Source organism: Rhynchophorus ferrugineus, unplaced genomic scaffold, assembly GCF_030347505.1.
Source record: "Rhynchophorus ferrugineus isolate W39M unplaced genomic scaffold, kcgeb_rfMv2 rfM5, whole genome shotgun sequence".
NCBI classification, from domain to species: Eukaryota; Metazoa; Arthropoda; class Insecta; order Coleoptera; family Curculionidae; genus Rhynchophorus; species Rhynchophorus ferrugineus.
This window is the reverse complement of record NW_027472584.1, coordinates 18,184,962-18,206,859: the sequence shown is the minus strand read 5'-3', so window position 1 is coordinate 18,206,859 and position 21,898 is coordinate 18,184,962. Positions and strand designations below refer to the sequence as shown.

The window sequence follows — 21,898 nt, the reverse complement described above, 5'->3', positions numbered from 1 at the left end:
AAAAAAACTAATTTTGCCAAAAAAATGTGTTTTACTATGGTAGGCCAGGGACTTTCAAATTGACCTGTTATACTGATTCACTTCGAATGATCAGTTATATCGTACTCGTCAGAGAGATCACCTTTGATTACTACTTATATAGTTCGATACACCATAGCTTCAAAATGCTAAAGGAGTGTCAAAATGGATCGATGATTTCGCCATGTTGCCAGAAATATGGGAAAAAGTTATAGAAAATGGTTGAAAACCTTTTAATTAACGTATATAATGTCACTTTGTTTCAATCAATGCCTTTATAAAGGGAAATATTTTCAGAAACCAATGCATCTAATAATCAGGAAAGAATACTAATAATTTGTTCTAATACTGCCATTTTTGTATATTTAGATATACAGAGACATAGATATAAATAAACACTATATAGTGTTGGCATATAATTCACCACAATGATATGATTCATTTTAACATTATATCAGCATATATCTGCAGTATACTAACTTTATGTTGTTTATGCTAGATTGATAAGACATCTTTAAGTCATTTGTTATTGCCAATGTTAAGCTAGCAGTCGAGGATAGTGTCTTGTCATCGCTGGTTCATTCCGAATTCATTACATTTGTATTATGGACTCAACTACTTCTACTCAAAGAGCTGAAATTGAACTAAAAGTTTAACCACACTTATAAAGTAATTATTTGTAATAAAACCAAAACTTAGAGAACATACATTGATTTCTAATTGTAAAATGTATATGACTAAAATTGACAGCCTTAATGACCTTGAACAACATACGAAAAGGAAAAGTTCAACTTGTATGAAAAGAAAAACCAATCTCCAGCCTTCCTCAAGTACTATGAATTATTCTGCCTTGAATTCAAATAGCAGCAGATGTGATTTATTTCCTGATTTGATTTTCAATATTTTTGAATTATTTTATGTGTTATTTTGGTTGGATGTAAATCATTGTATTGTTTTTCTTTAGACATAAAAAAACGATAATCATTTAAAAAATAACAAGTTATTACTAGTTATTGAACTGACAGCTCCAAGTGTGCCAGAAAGTCATTATCGGTTTTTCTAACAGATGTCGCCAGCCTTAAGTACTCATTGTTGTGATTTGACACATATAGTATTTTATTCTACAGACATCAAGCTTCAAATCTATATATGCTATATTTAGGGAAAGTAACACCGTCATAGATTTATAACTTTAAAAATATCAAATTTCGTGCATTTGCGGTAGGCATTACTTTTCTAATTTAATCAAAAAAAAAGCTGTTGAAAGTCTTGGTTTGTTGGTAGAAACCAATAGTAGTCTCCAAATTTCAAAAGTGGTGATTTCGATGTGCAAGTCAAAGAACGTTCTGGTAGAACGAAAGAGTTTGAAGATGCGAAAGTGCAAGAGTTATTGAATGGAAACCACACTCAAACTCAAAAACAATTGGTAGAAGCCTTAAATATGATCCAAGAAATCATTAACGATCAATTACGAGCAATGGGAAAATCCAGCCGATCGACTGCAAGGCCAAATCGTTTTAATCCCAAGACAATGCTCAGTGTTTGGTGTAATTAATTACTGTTGAAACCTGATGAAAGAGTTAATAGTTATGGATACCGACAACAAATCATCAATTTGAAGCATGCATTGATCGAAGAACGTCCAAAATGGGCCCGAAGATACGGTAAAGTGATTTTACAGCGCAATAACGTGTGGCCTAAAGTAAATCCGGTCAGGGTAGTGTTGAAAGCTCTTGGATGGGACATATCGCACCCGCCGTACTCTCCAGACCTTGCCTCGTCAACTTTTCGCATTAATGGGACGCGCGCTTGCAGAGCAGCACCTTTTGGTCTTGCTCATTTTTCAGGACAAACATTTTTTGGATGGAATCCATAAATTGCCTGAAAGATCGGCAAGATATATAGAATCAAACTGCCAATACTTTGAATAAAAGCATTTTTCCATTTTCTTGAAAATTATGTAGATTTTTTTCAGAAATAAAACAGGTAATGACTCTCCGGTACACCTTGTAAACGAGACCGTTATAATATAAATACATCACTTCACCCGATAACACAACGATATTTTAGAATATCAAGAACGGTATTAATCGCCCTATATAACATATGCATATGATTTTTAAAGAAATGAAGCAAAGAACAAACTGAAAACGCACTAATTATTACTAACTAAATATGATCATCCATCCATAATAATATTTTATTAACCAAGCTGTTTAATATTTGTCGTGTTTTCCAATATAATTAAAATATTAAATTTATGTTTCAGATGTGCCACCAAACAAAAAATATGGCTTCATCAGAAACGTCAACGAAACTGTACAGCGAAAGCCAAGCGGCAGCCTCACCTCCTTCGAGGACACTTAACTTTTCTATAGCGAAAATAATGGAGCCAGACAGCAAACAAAAGAAGAAAGAGGCGGAAAGGGATAAAAGTCTGACTTTTTCCTATTCGCCAGCATTCGAGTCAGCTTTTAAAAAATATGTACCCAACGTTCTACGATCACCGGAACTGTTACAAAATTATCCTCTAGTCTACTACCACCCTAGTCAACTGATGTTGGGTTCGATGTCTGTTTATAACTCGCCAGTTCAAGAACCGGCAGGTAATACGCCATCGATTCCACCACCGGCATCATTCACCACAACCAAACCGAATCAGTTAAAATCCCAATCAAAACCGCCCACTGTCAATAATACGAATTCGTCCAATCCGGTAGCACTTCTTACTCAACCGAAACAAAAGAGTTTCGAATGTGGCGAATGCGGAAAAGTATTTAATGCTCATTACAATTTAACGCGACATATGCCGGTCCATACAGGAGCTAGACCGTTTGTTTGTAAAATATGCGGGAAGGGTTTTAGACAAGCCTCTACATTATGTAGACATAAAATAATACACACCTCCGAGAAACCTCACAAATGCCATACCTGTGGCAAAGCCTTTAATAGATCATCGACACTAAACACGCATGCGCGTATACATGCAGGTTATAAACCGTTCGTTTGTGAATTTTGCGGAAAGGGTTTCCACCAAAAAGGTAACTACAAAAATCACAAACTAACCCATAGCGGCGAAAAAGCTTACAAATGTACGGTGTGTTCCAAAGCGTTCCATCAGGTTTACAATTTAACGTTCCATATGCATACACACAACGACAAAAAACCATTTACCTGTAGAGTCTGTGGGAAAGGATTCTGTCGAAACTTTGATCTCAAAAAGCACATGAGGAAACTTCACGAAAATTCCGCTTCGGGTATAGATGCCGATTTTAACACCACCTCTCAAAGTGGACCAACTGGATCAGTCTATCCCCCCGAAAGAGACATTCACCATTTTATAAGTCCTTTTATACGACCTTCAATGTCAGTTCCTGTATATACCTCTAAATTATTGTGACCCTTATATTAAAATACCACCATTGCTAATTATTTATTACCTATTTTCATTTGACTTAATAGGTCTGTTTTCGATATGATATGTTGTATGCTTGTACAAATAAATGACCATTCTTCGATATAATATTTAAAAAAGTACAATCGAACAAACATTTTCTTTTACGAAAATTAGGACCTAATAATTTTTATAACTCTCTTCCAATGGTAAAAATTAAAATAAATGTGGTGTAATTTGTTTAAATGTTATAAAAAGATATTATTTTGATCTCTAAATTTTATGTGCAATATATAGATAACAGGAGTGTTAGGATGTATACTTACTTCTGTTGTTTTTTTTTGTTTCCTTTAAGTTTCACATTGTCACTAGACCATTGTTTGTTTGAAATAGATTTAGTGACATGGAAACCTTAACGAAAATAAAATCACACTGATGCGTGATCTTACGTATAATTTGTAAAAATATCTACATTTAGTATTAATATAGCCCTAAAATAAATGTTATTTACTACATATATTTTGTTGTTTTTTCTTGCATATATGCATTTCCCGCCTTCTTCAAATATATATTTCTAACAGTTGATTAAATGAAATTATTAACAATAACGTCATAAATTACTAAATATAAATAGAACAAGATTGATTAGTTGTTGACACTATCAGTGTTATTATACAGTACTTATTGTACATGAATCACGGCGCTTTTACGGTACTCTAATAAAGTTTATTTTAGACCACGTGAATCATTTTAGCGTTACATTTCTTATCCTGTCATCAGATTTTACTGCCATTATCCATACACTTTTCAAGATGTACTATTAGTATAAAGAAAGCGCATTTGCTATCTTGTCCTTTTACTAAGAGTTCCTGCTAACTAGTACTTGCTTTTTAAATTATTCAAGAGAGAATAGCCCTCCTACTGTTATAATTGTCCATAAGGCAAGAGGATGGACAATCCGACAAAGAAAATAATTCTTATCACGCCAAAAACCAGGCTGGGTAAGACCGGATGATCTCTAAGTTGATCGCTCGCCAGTCGGTAGGCTTAATGCCCAGGACCGTAATTTTGAGCACACGTTAAGTAGTAGGTACAATATACTGCAGACACAAATAAAAATACGTATAAATATAATAAAATTAACGTATTACACCATATTCGTTAGATTATATCGTCGACAACATAATTTATCATAACATATAATTCATGCAGCTTAAATTTGCCCAAAACTAAATAGATATATATTTTTAAGAAATAGAAAAGTGTAAAAATTTAATATATTATGTTAGGCCATACATAATCGCACCAATAAATATATCTATGTTAAATATCATTAAAAAATATATTTTCTTATATATTAATAATACTTGATCACAAAATTTTTTATCCATATCTATATTCATTCATGACAAGGTATGTAGTTTCATGTAATAAATAATTACACCAATAAATATACGTTTTTATATATAAATAATACTTTATCAGGGTACTTTCTTGGTGCTTATTTTTATGTTCAAAATTAAACATTTTTAAAATAGATAAGATAAAATAAATTTTTTTTATAATTCCAATATATTCCAATTCTTTTACGTGGGTTTTTGTTGTATGTAAATTACAGTGTTATTCTTCTTTAAATAAAAATTACCGGCATGTATTATGAGAATAAAACAGACAGTGGCCATTAAAAAAAACAAGTTGTTGAAATATGGATATTAATTTATGTTTGGGATTGTGATTATCTGTAGGTAAGAGTGTTAAATCCAACACAGTCATGCCAGTAACCAGGTAGAAATCAATAATCAGACTGTTGGATTAGTGCGAAATACCGTAATTCGACACCCACGTTAAAAAAAACTACAGTAGTTAGTAAAAAGGAGACCAAAATATAACAAAAATAGTCCAAATAATATGTGTATCTTTTCTTTTTAATTCTTTCAAAGTTTCTTCTTCAAGTATAAATTCATCTATTATAAAAAAAATAACAATAATAAATTCAATAACAAAAATATCTAGACATTTAGTTACAATTACATTATAATAATATAATATTAAAATACATGTTTTATATTAAAAAGCGTTAACTACCCTAACGTCAGTAAGGCGCCATCTAAAGGGAGAACAGAACTTAGTGCCTGACAATATTACAGAGTACTTCTTCATATTCTGAAACCGTGAATAGGGGATGAAAAAGAGTAGGAAAATATGTAGGGAGTTGACGGAAATATTACGAATGCACACAGCCAGTGACAGAACCAGTCATTGATACAATTTCTAGTACTAGTGTTTGTAATTAATTTCATATTTTTTAATCGGGAATATACTATATGACTTGATCACATAAAATAATGGCTATTACAATAAAACTAATCAGAAATATTAAAGCTATATAGGAGTAAACACCTGCATCTAAGGATGTTGATGATAAAAGCCTTTAAAAGAATAAAATACCATATCGTTCAAAGCTACTGGTAAGTAAATGTATTTATATTTATTACAAATTTATATAAAATTCAAATTTATCATACATTAAGACATTAAAATTATTTGTAATGTATAATATGGCAGATTCTTTCTAATCTAATCAATATATATATATATATATATATATATATATATATATATATATATATATATATATATATATATATATAGATATAGATATATATAATAAAAATGACTAATAGTTTTTATTAAATTAATTAAAAAATCCTCATTGTCAATTTTTTAACCAGTTTAACAAGAGAACCGATTATATGAAACGTGCGTAATTTGATAAGGATAAAAAATAAATGATAAGACGAAAATGCTTCGGTACCAAAACTGGTCAGAAAATTTCGGATGTGAGAGCGAAGTGGTTCAGAAATTGTGGTCTTTTAGTTATTAGTATCTTGATGTTTTACTATTTTCGATGTCAATTGCAATCAAAACAGTCGCAGGTAATTTAGAAACATAGTTATTATTATATATTCTAGTCAATCGATATATCGAAAACAATTAATTAAAAGATCTAAGCCTTTACCTTCTTACGTTATAGTTCAAGATATTAATGAAAATTTTATAATAGTTAAATAGTTTACTAACATCTAATTGTTTACAAAAATAAATTAAATTATTAAGTAAATGAGTATCAAGAACTAAAGAATTTAATAAACATAAATTATAATTAAAAAAATTTGCCATATATAGAGGAATAGGATAGCCTATGAATAATTTAGAATATAAAAATTTACAGGCGTATAATTGAGCCTAGTTAATGATACTCGACTATAATTTATTGTTAGGCACCTTAAAATTGTTGAAATTATTCACGTAGTTTGGTTTTAAAATTGTTCGTTATTATGTAAAAACAGGTAATAATGTTAATATTAAATAAAATATATTTGGATATACAACATACAGATATTTTACTATCTGTATATGTACAGGAAATGTAAACTGTCACTATAAAAAGGAAGTATATAAACGATAAATCTCAATAGTTGAAAAGATTGTTTATATATGATACTATTGTTTAATTTTATAATAGAAATGCTTTTCGGGTCTTGTGTATTTTTATTAAGGACAGTAAATATTGTGAGAACATGTTATTTGTTGTAGGAAAAGATAGCTTACGGAATTATGAAGATTCCTATGAAGTTATATCTAATTGTCTTTGTTTGTGCTACTATTCTTTTTGTACAGTACCATATATATACGCCTTATACGCAAAATGCATTTAATTTTGAACGAAAAGTGTCGGTAAGCTCAGTTTATTTATTATATTGTCTTACAATAATCAATATAAATATTTCAGTGTGAATCTCCAACAACAAAAGCTTCTTCCGATTTACCTCCTTTATATATAATAACCCCTACATATAGAAGACCAGAACAACTAGCCGAACTAACACGACTATCCCATACTCTTATGTTAGTACCCAATCTTATATGGCTAGTGATTGAAGATGCTTATAATACCAATAACCTAATAGATGATGTATTAAAGAGATCGGGATTAAATTACCATTACATGATAGGTAAGCAAATAACATATTTCCTTTTTTATTACCAAAGAAAATAGTTAAATAGATACAGACGTTCAATTTGTTAATTAAAAATATTGTTAATTAAAAATTAATAAATAAGAACATGTTAGTTTTCAAAATGTAGATTAACCTTTGACGTTTCAAAAATAGAACTTATAAATTACGATAATAATGCGTACTGAAATATTTACAGCACCCATGCCTGTGCAATACAAAAACAAAACGAAAGGACCTAAACCTCGTGGGGTGTCTAATAGAAATAAAGGTTTGGAATGGATTAGAGATAATGCCTTCAAAGGCGTGTTTTATTTCGCAGATGATGATAATACGTACGATTTGGATTTATTTACTGAGGTAATTTTTATGTCAACAGTAGGCTAGTTTACTTTTTATGATAAGATTATATTGATTTTATGCTTTATTCATATTTGGTAAACGTCATTACTATATTACACATTACGAAGTTTATTAAAGCATTTCAATAAAACAGTAAAAAATGAAAATAACTAAATATCATTAATATTTAGATGCTTGCATGTATTCTGATAATTTTCTAACTTTAAAAAAGCTTTTATTAAGAAAAATTAGTACAACATATACTAATCAAAACAGGTAGCAAGGCGCTATGTCTGGTACTTACCGCTGGCCTTGTGTGGCATGAGCATTGTCGTACAAAAGAATGATTTTGCCTGTTACTCGCTAATTCTGATCTTTTTTACAAAAACGCGTTGTTCATTTTGTTCAATTGACGTGGATAGATATCTTCGACAACACTTTCCTTCGGTTTTAGCAGCTCATAATAAACTAAATTAGCGTTGAGAATTAACGACTGAAAATAGTAGAAACTAGTAATAAAAACAGTAGATAGTAAAAAAACTAGGAACTAAAAATAGTAATTAGTATTTCAGTTAAATGCACACTTCGATTTCTTCTATTAGTGATAACAGACAGATGTACCAATTCCTTCCCGTACTAATTTTGAGAGAAGAAGAGATTATCTGTACTATACAGTTAATTTTAAATAATATTAAATTGGCAATCGTATTCCAATAATCGGAAAGTAACACTGACATATTAAATGTAATTGCTTTATTTATATTTCATTCCAATACGTGCTTACTAAATTTTTTAAAAAAATTTTTCATCGGTGTCATAAGTAAGACAAAAATATACATATTTATTTTCGAATTGTCTTTATAAAAGGAAAGGAAAGAGATCATCAAGAGTAATTTATTAACTTCAAAATAACTATTTCATTCTGAATGATGTAAAATTATTTTTATATTTTATATATTTGACTTCATTGTAAAGAGGAATGTACTAATGACCTCAATATGTATCTATGTAATGTATCTTCTCAATCAATCTTTATCAACTATTTAACCATGGCACCCTTTTAAATACAATAATAATTTTATTTAGCGTTAATAAGGAATATTTTATTATTAATAATATTATTATTCTTTAAATCTTGAAAGAAAGAAGTTTTAAAATTCAAAAGATTTGAACAGACATCGAGAGACTTAGAAAATCGAAAAAGGCAATAAAAAAAGAGCAAATAGTTGCAAAGATAATATAAATGCAGTCAAAATTATTTTTCTATTATTTGTCAATCAAAATGTTGTTCCTTTTACCTTATTACATTAACAGTTAATTTTGAAAAATTGAGTTCCAAAGTGTTGCTTTATACTAATACAACTATTGTTATGTACTATTATAGAAACAAAACGTAAAATCTAGTAGTATCATAAAAATATAGTCAAATCAATCGAACCAAAAATTGCGACTGAAAGTAGCTGACTTAAATAGTCGATAGTAAAAAGTAATAAAATCAATCGGACCAGAAAAAGCGATTGAAATAGTCAATAGTAAAAAGTAGTCAATTCCCAGTCGATAGTTCCCTACGTAAACTAAATTTTGATGATTCCAGACTTCAACCTTCGGTATCGATGTGGATGCAATCAAGTAGGAAAAATGTTGGAGATAGTAAATTCGTGTTATAGCCATTTTCCTTCATTTTATACCTTTTCCATCGCAAGTAAACGTCTAAAAACAGTTGATTCAACAACTGCTAAGCTGTCTGAAAGAGAGTTTAAGTTAGATATGTGGTCCAAAAAGTGTTGCAATTCATTGTCTTCATACATTGAACAACTAAATAATATTAAATGGAAGACTTCAGAGAAATTTATTTATTTATTTATTATTTAGAGAAATTCCAAAGCCTTCAAATTTAACAATTAGGTTCAGTTGTTTACAATGATATTCACAATTTAACCAATAGACATCACTAATCAAAATACATGCAGGCCCTAATATTACACATTTACACCAAATAGTATTCCATCAATGTATTATAGCAATTCACTCAAAAATATTTTAGATACGTTATACAAAAACTGTATCGTTATTCCCTGTCGGATTGATTACAAAGGCAGGTGTAAGTTCTCCAATTATTCAAAACGGCACATTCCGTGGATTTTATGACGGTTGGATCGGTGGGAGGAAATTTGCCGTCGATATGGCAGGATTTGCGGTATCAGTTCAATTCCTACTATCCAGGCCAAAAGCTTCCATGCCTTACAAACCGGGCTTCGAAGAGGATGGATTTTTGAAAAGCCTCTCACCATTTGAACCTTCAGAGGCTGAATTATTAGCTTCCAATTGTACAAGAGTGAGTATCAACGTAAATTTTATTAAATCAGATATTATAATGTAATTATTAAGATGAAAATTTTATTGTAATGTAAATTATAAATCCCTCAAAATTAATTCACATATCTAGTAATAACCCTTAAAAAATATGTTAATAGTTCTTATTTCAGATCTTGGTATGGCACACACAGACAAAGAAAAATGAACCGTCATTGGCACTTAATTACAACAAATACAATAATACAAACTTAGTATCGCTCAAAAATATTTTAGTCTAGAATTAATTATCATTAATTATCAGTCGGCAATAGTCCATTAGAAAGTATCTGGGAGGAGCTTTCTTAAAAGCGCACGAACAAATATCAGAAAAACCAATTTAGAAAGGTTATTAATAGTGCTTTATGGACTATCCTTAAATATACGACTTTCTTCATCTACATATCCATTATATTTTATTTCCTTGGTATTGCTAATGTTCATTAACAATTATAGAAATATGTATTGGATAAATCCGTACACATTAGCATTAATGTTCCTTAGTTGTCTTTTGTATAACAAATAGTACTTAATTTATTACTTAACATTTATTCTAATATCTAGAAAGATCTGAGAAAAAAACAAAGGGAACATTTACGAACACATTAAAGGAAGTAGATAGAAATCTTTTTTAAAATATAATGTCAGCTTATCCAATTCATTTAATCAACAAAAATTAATCGCTAAAAGGTTGATTTTGTACCTGAAAAAAATAATAAACTAGTAACAATGTTGATATTTATTTTTGTATATTACTATGCGTTTGGCTAGTCATATAAGATAGGATTGTAAAATTGCTACAAGTTATTGCCTCTAAACATTCATTTGTTTTAATCCACAGATACATGTATCTTGTGAATCTTACTTAGAATACCTAGTAATTAAACAGAGTGTAGTTTAAAATACTCTAATATTAGATAAATGAATCTGTGGTATATGGTTTAGTTCATATTTTTGATGTTAGATATGACATAGAAAGAATATCTGTGGTACAATATGAAAAAATAAGGGCATACAGTATTAAATGAAACTTGTTTAACAGACATAAATGGAAACAAAATTAGTTCTGATCTAAAATAATTCCTCAGATCGCAGCAAAATAATCAAACTTTGGAATTTGTAAAATTTAGACTATCAATACAAGCCTATTTGTGATTATATGTTTTTCGAATCATGGAAAATACCTCAATAGAATTATTATCAAAACAAAACGTGATAACTAAGTTTTGTCTAAAACTCAACTGACAAACATATCAAATTCTAAAACGACATAATCGATGTCCAAGAGTTCATAATGATTAAGATATGTTTGATACTAAAGTACCAAAAGCAAATCTTAATCGAGGAACGACTTGTTCACAGCTAATAATCAACGTGCCTTTGTGAGGTAGACGAGGAAAACTTTAGTTTGCCGCACAAAAAATAATGTCGAGATAAATTCAAAATTATTCAATTGAGGTATTAAAACAAAACTTGATTATAAACTTTTAAGTATTGAGTTACTGCAAGATAATTGTGATACTTTTTTATAAAATGTAAAAAATTAATCACCGATTAAATATCCATATCCCATTTTTCTTTGTGTGTTTTTTATTCAAAATGGGGCTGTGGATAATTTTTTATCTACACTATTTATACCTATATTAGGGTATTATAATATACACAATCGGTAGAAATAAAATTATATTTATCTGAAATCCACTTGAGCTTTTTATTTTTCAGTACAGGATGGTCTTGTCGATTCGACCACTCTGGACACCAAGCCTTAAGACGCTCTTTACAACAAACTATCCTTAATCCCAAATTATCGAGGTATTTTATCAAGCGCTACCAATTGGCGGACAAACTTAGCGAAACTATAATAATAAACTTGCTATTTCCTATCATATTTAGTACGAAATTCCTAATTCACTTGAGTAACCTTATCCCATATATATGATATTCATGTTACCATTTTCATCATGACTAATTTTGGAAGACGTCCAGTCTCATTCAGTGTTGTAGGTATATGATTACCTAACGGTCACAAATATCCGTGTCGCCTTTGTAGGAAAACGTATAAAAATAAAGAAATATACGCAGAGTATATCCAGAACATTTTTGCTAATATTCAAACCTATGTAATATTTAGGTAGGTTTAAATATTAATTTTGTTTTAATTAATTAAGTTTGAATTTAATATTAATTATTTAATATAGGTATTTTTAACAAAAAAATTGAACCGACTTCAAATAATAAATAAGCCGGCTTGGTGATGCAGTGGTAAAGGCAACAGGACGGTCCTCCTACTATTGCGATAGCTGCGAGTTCGAATCCTGCTAAGGCATGGTCGTAAATTTATGTTTGTGATTGTTTAATATTTGTGATTGTCCTAGGCAAGAGTGTAAAATCCGACAAGGAAAATGATCCTAGTCACGCCAGTAATCAGGCTGGGTAAGACCGGATGCCGTCCTCGATGATTTCTAAAGTTGGTCACTCGCCAGTCGGTAGGCTTAATGCCGTGGTTTGGAGCCCACGTTAAATAGTAGGTCCAGTCCAGATAAACTTATAGCTGGTAAAAGGAGACTTCAAAATATACAAAAAAACAAAATAAAAAATAAATAAATAAGGAAGTCACTAAAAATTAAAAAATAATCAAACTTAAATTTTTAACAAAAAGAAACGTCTAAAATAAAATATATACATAATAATCGTAACCACTAAATAAAAATAAACAAAATTTAATCTATCTAATACGTCAATTTTATATTCAGCTATATACACACAATTTAGCTTAATACCTACCTAAACCTATTTATTTATTTACGAATATTACTTTAATTTTATATATGTTTAAATGTCTCCTTTTACCAACTATGAGTTTATCTGGACTGGACCTAAAGTTTAACGTGTGCTCCGAACCACGGTCCTCAGTATTAAGCCTGCCAACTAGCGAGTGACCAACTTTAGAAATCATCCCAGAAGACATCCGATCTTACCCAGCCTGGTTACTGGCGTGACTAGGATCATTTTCCTTGTCGGATTTTACACTCTTGTCTAAAGCAATCATAAACAAAAATTTACGACCATGCCCCAGCAGGATTCGAAGCCCCAGCTATCGCAACAGTAGGAGGACCGTCCCATCGCCTTTACCACTACGCCACCAAGCCGGCTTATTACTTTAATTACTACCAACTGATCACTTTGAAGTCGATGCGAGCAACAAATTAGATTTGTTTTGTCAGTAATTTAATTTTTCATATGTCACAAAATTATATTATTTTTGTATTGTTTGGGATCACAGGTAAAAAAAAATATACAGTCGAACATAGAACCTCCTACTTTTTTGAAGTCGGTTAAAAAATGAACAGTGTTGGGTCAATAATAATTTTATAAAAGTATTTATCACATGATTTATTAAAAAAAACTTATTAAATATATTTATAAAAACATTCGAATTATCAAACTAAAGAAGGTATAAGTAAAACACTAGATTTAACAATCATTTATTAGGTTTTTGTGTGTACTTAAATCGACTCTAATCTGGACATTTTTCTTGTTTAGCTGAATATATGTATATACGTAAACTATGATACATAAATACATACATGTAACCTTTATAACATAATTAATATTAGTTTCTAGATATCTGTACATATTAAATTATATTTTACTGCAAAATCACTGGTCATTACAAAGCATTTGGTTTAAACTATTTTGTTTGATATTTCATATAACTACTTGTAGTTATGTAATGTCTATATTATAAGCTATAAAGATACACTATAAAGATGAACTGATTATAATATACCTTTATAGATCAATTATAAATTATTTTCCAAATTGAAAGACTCGTGTGACTAAAATAGTTTAATACTGTATAAATTGAAAATGCAACGGTGTCCATAATACAATACCAATAGAAAATTTGTTGGTGCATAATACTGACTATTAAATAATCTGAACACAACTGGTAGAATTGTTTAATTATTTTTAATAACACAAAGGGACCAGATAGAATTTTGACACAATCTAACATCCTCTATAACTGTCCTCAGAAAAACTACCAGTCAATCTAGAAAAGCTAATCTGGTAGAGTTTTCAAAAAGATTTTAAGGTTCTAGTCAACTTACATAAATATTCCGATATGTAAATAAAAACAAATACTTAAATATCGTTTTTTTTTGATCTCTCATTTTGTACTTCAAAATCTAGTCTATCCAACATGATATCATGATTGACAAAAAATATAAACTAATTTGTTTGAACGGTGCTGATTTTTATGATAAGAACAGAAACATTTTTATGATTAAGAAGAAACACATTACTGAAATATAAGATGAGTTTTCGTAAAATCAGTAGTTTCCCCTTTAATGCAAATGGTATTTATCTCTCACTACCGAAGTCACTGATTTGTTAAAACAGTGTCTTATATACATTTGTTAAGTTGTATACTTAAAAATCATATACTAATAAGAAATCATATACTAATAAAAAGAAGATATCATCACACTAAAATAACGAAATAAAGAATATCAGTTATTTTAACAAAACATGTCAAATTTACTAAAACCTTAATAAAAGTATATATGTATACATATGCATATATATAAAACGTGTGTGTATGTGTGTGTGCTGTTTTTCCATTAAAATGGGTTACACTAGAACTTTTTGTTATATGGGAATACTACCCGTTTTAAGACCTGTATATATTTCACAAAAACACCCGTTTGTGTACTTTCTTTGGCAGTGTTCAACATCTTACTCACACTGCATCCAAATAATATCAATTGAAAATTATTATAGTGACACAATAAGTGAAAAATATCAGATCAACATTAGCCCTTAAAAACTGTATTTATCGCGCCATTTTAATTGAACTAAATCATGCATAATCGACATAATAATAAATTTTGTGAACTTTTGATACTGCATCACCATAACTTATAATTATCTTTCAAAAATATCCTCGAAGAAATGCGTGACAAATTGATTTTGACCTAATAATGATTCTTTTTGTCACAACAAACAAATTCTTAACATCAACGAAACATGCCATCATGGCAAAATGTAGTATTGTCGATTTTTTACTCACTAAAAGGTGAGTTAATTTGATTACAAAGTGATTATTACTTTATCTAAGTTACATTATCTTTTCGTGCTGTAAATGATACTATTGAGCGGATACCCTTTACAGATGTCTAAAACAAAAAATTAAACAAATAAATATTTATGGCTAATTTGTTTCTTCCTAACTTACTTTTTTCTTTGAACCGTTTAGAAAATCTTTATACATTTCCGACCTTAGATATCTAGAATAACTATCACTTTTCATCAGATGATATACATGTGCCTAAAAAAAGAATAAATTAAAGTTATTCATAAGACAAAAACGAATCGATGTTCTACCGCTGCATTGTCAAAAGCCCATCTGTCAGGTACTTCCATATTCTTCTTAGTAAACTCATAAGATTGAGAATCAATATTTAATGGACATTTGGCATCTGATGCTAGGAAATAATCCCATATTTCTGATACTTTTTTTTGTACTTGACTCTGTGGAAGGGCTTTTAGTTCTTGAACCGCTTCCCAGAATCTAAGGATTTTATTAATTAACCTATTAATATCGCAAAATATTCAAAATATACTTTAAATTTTCTCCGCTAAATTCTTTATCAAGGAACTTCTCAAAATGTTCTCGCCCTAAAGGGTCAGCAAGTAACTCTTGAAGGCTAAAAGCCCATCTTTTTACGCGGCGGGCTGATATGTCTTTGGCTAATTTGTCTTGATCCCATAATTCTGTGTTATCATAAATCCAAGGGTTTGCATACTCAGGTGGAACAAAGAACGGGTCATATTCTAAATATTGTTCATAATATGCCATAAATCTAAAACAATTTTCTTATATTTTAATCTATGCTAATAGTTTAATTTGTATCTTACGATTCTGCTGCTTTTGAAACTTTAATATTTCGTCTTTCTAACTGAGAACGAAGCAAGACAATTTGTTTCTTTAGAGATTCCACAGTTACTTTAGAGTGCAAACCAGATGTAGAGGGCGACAACTTAGGAGGACCTATTTGTAAATTTCTTAAACCTTTAAGAGGCTTATTCATTTGACAAGCTTTTTTAATATCTATTTCAGTTGTATTCACACAACCTGGCTAAAAGGTCACAGATAATATAACAGCTTACGACTACAAAGATGAAATATTACCATGGGCCTATGAACATCCCAAAACGCCCTCTCCTGGCTATCAAGTACCTTTCTTTCTAATTTATCTCTCTTCTTATCAACTTTACTTTGAGCTTCAGCTTGCATGAAAATGAATTCCCATTTCCGAGAAAACATTTTTTGTAATCTGGCTAAATTTTCTGCTTCATAATCAGCTAGCTCCAATCTCGTTTTATTCTGCATTGTTCTTTTACATAAATATACAGCTGAAAAGAAATACTATAAATCAAAAAAAAAACTTTCATTCTTATTACCATAATCAGTGTTCTCTGGTTCCCAACAATTTGATGGCCAAAAATAGGGAGTTTGAAACCTGTAAAATGTTCCATCATTCTTAACTGTTAACATATGATCATCAATAGGGAAAAAATATCCATGAGATGCAATAAGATGTGCTAAATGCAATGCTTCTTGTTGATCTTCTACATCTAAATTTTTTAGCATCCAAGTAATTAAATCAGACCCAGTAAAAACGGATGGAATTTTTGACATAAATGATTTTACAGTTCTGACAGGTACACCTGTGGTCTCATCTTGCATTTTTTCAATGATTTTTTCCATCTATAATTTAAACATATTAATTACAATTTTTAAAAGGTATATTAAAACACAAACCTTTTTATAGAGTAATAAATTTGGAGATTCATCACATGAACTTGGCTGTTGAAGAGAGGCAGTTTCTTCATTGGCTTGTTCTCCAGTACAACCTGAAGTATTTGGCTCTGGCTTGCGTTTAACAGCAGCCTTATCTGAATTCATTGTGACCATATTAGAAGTTAGGGAAGAAGGACTTCCCCCATTTTCTAAAGGCAATAATAACATATTAGCTAATAATAAACTATTTTAAAATATACTTATTAAAAACCAAGTGAACACAATTCAAAAAATAAATTAATAAAGCTTTATATTTTGTTATAAGTTTAGTAATTATTTTTCTGAATTACAAGAGAACATAAATAATATTCATTATAATAATTTACTAATATGAGCTAAATGTAATATTAAGGATTTGATATAGTTGATTTCTATGTTAACAAAACTTATGAATACCTCATTAAAAACTGTACCAAAAAGGGTGGAAATGAGCATTTCGTTTCCTGCATAATATTATGATTTATCAATGGAAGCTCATGTTTTCTCAAATTCAGACATTTTCACAATAAACTAAGATAAGAAAAATATATATCACTACAATGTTTACTTTACGATCTTTTATTAACTTCCCAGGGATGCACCATCGATATTCCCAGCTACTGCTCCTTTTCAATTTCCTTTCGGTAAGTTTTCGTCTATTTTCGTAATTTTCCCGAGGGAAATTTAAAAAAATTGATAATACTCACTCATTTTTGAACCTCTAAATATTTTCAACATCATATTGATATTTCAATGTAGAAATTGAAACCAAACATATTTGTCTGGATAACATTAACCAATTAAGACTTTATTTATAAAAAAAACTAAAGGTAATTTTAAAGAGAATACGCTGATAAGCTTTAATAAATTCACTACTAGTGATATCTAGCGTTAGTTCTTTGAATAAAATGCTAGCAGCTCCATCTTATGGTATTAAATATTCTTTAGCTCTGTTAGATTAAATAACTATTTTATTGTTATATTCTATAAAATATATTATATATATAAATAAATATATATATATATATATATATATATATATAAATATAATTTACAATGTAGATACCTGTATTTACAGTGCGCATTAAATGACGTTTAATTTTGTGACTTTTGGGAAATGATGGTGCAAAACTTCAGGTTTCGATAGTTTATTTTCTATACGCCGATTTGTATATTTAATAATTATCTCTATATCTGTTCCAACGTTTTGTGATCTAAGTTAGAGTAATTATACGGTCTTTAAAACTCAATTTCTACTTACAAATATGGCCCAAGCCAAAGCTGAAGCCCCAGCAAAAGCAGAACCCAAAAAAGAAACCGAAGAAGACAAAAATGAACTGGTATTTAAAAAAATCCATGTGTATTTACTTATAATTTTATAATTGGTTTATATTGTTTCAGTCTGATGAAGATAAACAGTTACAAGATGAATTAAACCTTTGTGTAGAAAGACTCACTGTAAGTTAACCTAGAAATTGTCATGTCATTCTAGTCTAATAATATTATACTCTAGGAAAATGATGAAAATTTGTATCTTTCTGCCCTTAATGTTCTTGGAACTAAAATTAGAGCTTCTACCACGTCAATGACATCAGTACCCAAGCCTCTAAAATTCATGAGGCCTCATTATGATACTATGAAACAAGTTTATGAAAAAATTACAAACCCAAATGTTAAAAAGGTATGCGCTGATGTAGTATCTGTATTGGCCATGACTATGGGAGAGGGAAGAGAATGTCTAAAATATAGGCTGTTGTCTGAACTCAATCAAATTGGCGAATGGGGGCATGAATATGTTAGGTATAGTTTAGTTCTATAGTAATGTTTTATCTTTGCTAAATATAATATCAATTTTTCAGACACTTGGCTGGTGAAATTGCTGGAGAATGGGCAGAAAAAGATGTAGATGATAAAGTTGTTGAGGATAAGTTAATTCAATTAGCGAAACAAATTGTCCCATATAATATGGCTCATAATGCCGAAGCTGAAGCTTGTGACTTGCTTATGGAAATTGAAAGGCTTGATTTGTTAGAAGAATATGTTGATGAAAATATTTACCAAAGAGTATGTTTGTATCTGACAAGGTATGTAACATATTTGGACATTAAATTGAAATATATATAATCTTTAAATATGTTACAGTTGTGTTCCGTACGTTGCTGATCCTGAGAATACAACTTTATTGCAAACTGCTCTCTTACTCTTTAGAAAGTTTAATCAGTACCCCCAGGCTTTAAGATTGGCAATGCAATTAAATGATCATGCTCTTATTGAAGAAATCTTCTTATCTTGCAAGGATATGTAAGTTTCTAATTAATAATTATTGTTATTTAATAATTAAACATCAGATATTTTATTAAGAAAATTAATAAAACTAATCGAAACAAGTCAATGTAACAAATTATGCATAAATAATAAATATCTGAGATGTTTTAACTCTGTCATATTTTATTTTTTATATAATCTCTTTTCTATTTAGCACTGTGCAAAAACAACTTGCTTTCATGCTGGGTCGTCAACAAATTTATATAGAAATACCAGAAAGCACACCAGAATATGATGATTTAGCTGAAATTATGGCTAATTGCCATTTAAACAATCATTTCTTAAACTTGGCAAGAGAATTAGATATAATGGAACCCAAAACTCCAGAAGATGTATATAAATCTCATTTAGAAAATACTAGACCATCATTTGGTGGTAGCCAAGTAGACTCTGCCCGACAAAACTTAGCAGCAAGTTTTGTTAATGGTTTTGTAAATGCAGCTTTTGGTCAAGATAAGCTATTAATGGAAGATGGCAATAAGTGGCTTTATAAGAACAAAGAACATGGCATGTTAAGTGCAACAGCATCTCTAGGTCTTGTTTTGTTATGGGACGTTGATGGTGGTCTAACACCCATTGATAAGTACTTATATTCTCAAGAAGATCATATTAAATCTGGTGCTCTGTTAGCTTGTGGAATTGTAAATTGTGGAGTACGCAATGAATGTGATCCTGCCTTGGCACTTTTAAGTGACTATGTACTTCACAACGCTCCAATCATGAGGACTGGCGCAATACTTGGTTTAGGTTTGGCATATGTTGGATCCAATCGTGAAGCTGTGTTGAGTTTGCTATTTCCTGTCTTTACTGATCCTAAATCGAATATGGAAGTCATTGGTATGGCTGCTTTGGCATGTGGTATGATTGCTGTTGGCTCAGGAAATTCCCAAGTAACGACTACTATTATGCAAACATTAATGGAAAAAAGTGATACTGAACTTAAAGACACTTACGCCAGATTTTTACCATTAGGTATTGGTTTATGTCACTTGGGAAAACAAGAAAGTATTGATACAATAATTGCTGCACTAGAGGTGATACCAGAGCCATTCAGGTGTGTTTCCTAAGCATAATTTGATATATTAATTAGTCTATATGGTTATTGCTTTTTTATAGATCAATGGCAACTACGATGGTTGATATATGTGCTTATGCTGGCACTGGAAATGTTTTAAAAGTACAACATTTACTGCATATATGTTCTGAACATTATGAACCTTCAGAAACATCAGAAAAAGACAAAAAAGATAAGGATAAAGATAAGAAAGAAAAAAATGAAGATAAAGAGAAGGATTTATCAGCGCGCCAGGCAATAGCTGTTCTTGGAATAGCATTGATTAGTATGGGAGAAGATATCGGCAGTGATATGGCATTTAGAACATTCGGACATCTACTCAGATATTGTGAACCAGTTATAAGAAGAGCAGTTCCACTTGCCTTAGGTCTGATATCTGTTTCGAATCCAAAACTAAGTATACTTGATACTCTCAGCAAATTCTCTCATGATAGTGATTCTGAAGTTGCTCATAATGCCATATTTGCAATGGGATTAGTTGGTGCAGGAACGAATAATGCCCGATTAGCAGCGATGTTAAGGCAATTAGCTCAATATCATGCAAAGGATCCTAACAATTTGTTCATGGTTAGAATAGCTCAAGGGTTAACTCATTTGGGTAAAGGAACTCTAACACTGAGCCCATACCACAGCGACAGACAATTAATGAGTCCTGTAGCAGTTGCAGGTTTGATGGCTACGCTAGTAGGATTTTTAGATGTCAAAACAAGTATGTATTATATTAAAATAATTATGCATTTTATCAGAAACTAATGGAATATTTTTACAGTTATTCTAGGGAAGTCGCATTATTTGTTATATACCTTAGCAGCTGCAATGCAACCAAGAATGTTAGTGACCTTTGATGAAGATCTCAATGCTTTGCCTGTTCCGGTTAGAGTTGGTTTGGTAAGTAAAATGATTCAGATGGTATATATTATCTAATTTTTTAATTCATTTATTATAGGCTGTCGATGTCGTTGGACAAGCTGGAAAACCAAAAACCATTACTGGATTTCAAACACATACAACACCAGTTCTTTTGGCACACGGTGAAAGAGCAGAACTTGCAACCGAAGAATACATTTCTCTGACACCAATTATGGAAGGTTTTGTTATACTACGAAAAAATCCTGATTTTAATCCGTAGTGATACTAGATACAGATATTTGTCATTATATTTTAAGTAATATATAATGTTTTGCTTTAATAAGAAAATTATACATATATGACTTTTTTTCTAGTCCAATTGTACCCTTACTTCCATTTCCATAACAACAATCCTTAATAAGATTTAAAATCAAGTAAGAAAATTAAAATGTTTTTTAAATAAATCCACTAAACATATGTAAATATTGCTATTTCTGCATAGTTATTAGTTCTAAGCGTCTACTGAAAATATCTAATTTGTAATTTTTTTATTAAACATTGGAAAACAAGTTTTAATACAAATGTGGTAGTAAATTAAACGTTTTGATTTAATCCCTTCACGTTAGGATTCCTGGAAGATTATTAGAGATATTTTTTGAATATACCTAATTAACCAG

The 21,898-nt window shown here is 30.1% G+C and overlaps 4 protein-coding genes across 9 annotated transcripts in view; 3 read left to right on the top strand and 1 right to left on the bottom strand.

Annotated features, from left to right (window-relative positions):
- Positions 1-3,829, top strand: part of LOC143197038 (uncharacterized) — a 35,032-nt gene extending 31,203 nt beyond the window's left edge. The window contains exon 2 of the mRNA XM_076405089.1: positions 2,288-3,829. Coding sequence (XP_076261204.1) covers positions 2,288-3,418 — 1,131 coding nt within the window. The 3' untranslated portion in view covers positions 3,419-3,829. The remainder of the gene's footprint in view (positions 1-2,287) is intronic.
- A 1,815-nt stretch (positions 3,830-5,644) lies between these two features.
- LOC143197037 (galactosylgalactosylxylosylprotein 3-beta-glucuronosyltransferase P) lies at positions 5,645-11,826 on the top strand. Of its 2 annotated transcripts, none has more exons than XM_076405088.1 (6): positions 5,645-5,880; positions 7,010-7,150; positions 7,206-7,428; positions 7,631-7,791; positions 9,818-10,108; positions 10,260-11,826. In XM_076405088.1, the coding sequence occupies exons 2-6, from the start codon at positions 7,031-7,033 to the stop codon at positions 10,365-10,367; spliced, it is 903 nt and encodes a 300-aa protein (XP_076261203.1). In that variant the 5' UTR covers positions 5,645-5,880; positions 7,010-7,030; the 3' UTR covers positions 10,368-11,826. The 2 variants fall into 2 exon arrangements, with proteins under 2 accessions (XP_076261203.1, XP_076261202.1); XM_076405087.1 differs by lacking the exon at positions 5,645-5,880 and adding an exon at positions 6,172-6,348.
- A 1,768-nt stretch (positions 11,827-13,594) lies between these two features.
- On the bottom strand, positions 13,595-17,819 carry RSG7 (Regulator of G-protein signaling 7). Of its 5 annotated transcripts, none has more exons than XM_076405080.1 (9): positions 17,680-17,819; positions 16,955-17,142; positions 16,594-16,900; positions 16,322-16,545; positions 16,048-16,268; positions 15,753-15,992; positions 15,514-15,700; positions 15,365-15,457; positions 13,595-15,305 (listed from the first exon to the last, which is right to left on the bottom strand). In XM_076405080.1, the coding sequence occupies exons 1-9, from the start codon at positions 17,711-17,713 to the stop codon at positions 15,243-15,245; spliced, it is 1,557 nt and encodes a 518-aa protein (XP_076261195.1). In that variant the 5' UTR covers positions 17,714-17,819; the 3' UTR covers positions 13,595-15,242. The 5 variants fall into 5 exon arrangements, with proteins under 5 accessions (XP_076261195.1, XP_076261197.1, XP_076261199.1 ...); XM_076405082.1 differs by having other exon boundaries at positions 17,541-17,680; XM_076405084.1 differs by lacking the exon at positions 17,680-17,819 and adding an exon at positions 17,546-17,626.
- Positions 17,820-18,062: 243 nt separating this feature from the next.
- On the top strand, positions 18,063-21,574 carry Rpn1 (Regulatory particle non-ATPase 1). Its single transcript, XM_076405078.1, has 9 exons — positions 18,063-18,312; positions 18,374-18,430; positions 18,486-18,772; positions 18,832-19,056; positions 19,115-19,273; positions 19,452-20,351; positions 20,414-21,081; positions 21,142-21,260; positions 21,319-21,574. The coding sequence occupies exons 1-9, from the start codon at positions 18,238-18,240 to the stop codon at positions 21,499-21,501; spliced, it is 2,673 nt and encodes an 890-aa protein (XP_076261193.1). The 5' UTR covers positions 18,063-18,237; the 3' UTR covers positions 21,502-21,574.
- The last annotated feature ends 324 nt before the right edge of the window (positions 21,575-21,898 follow it).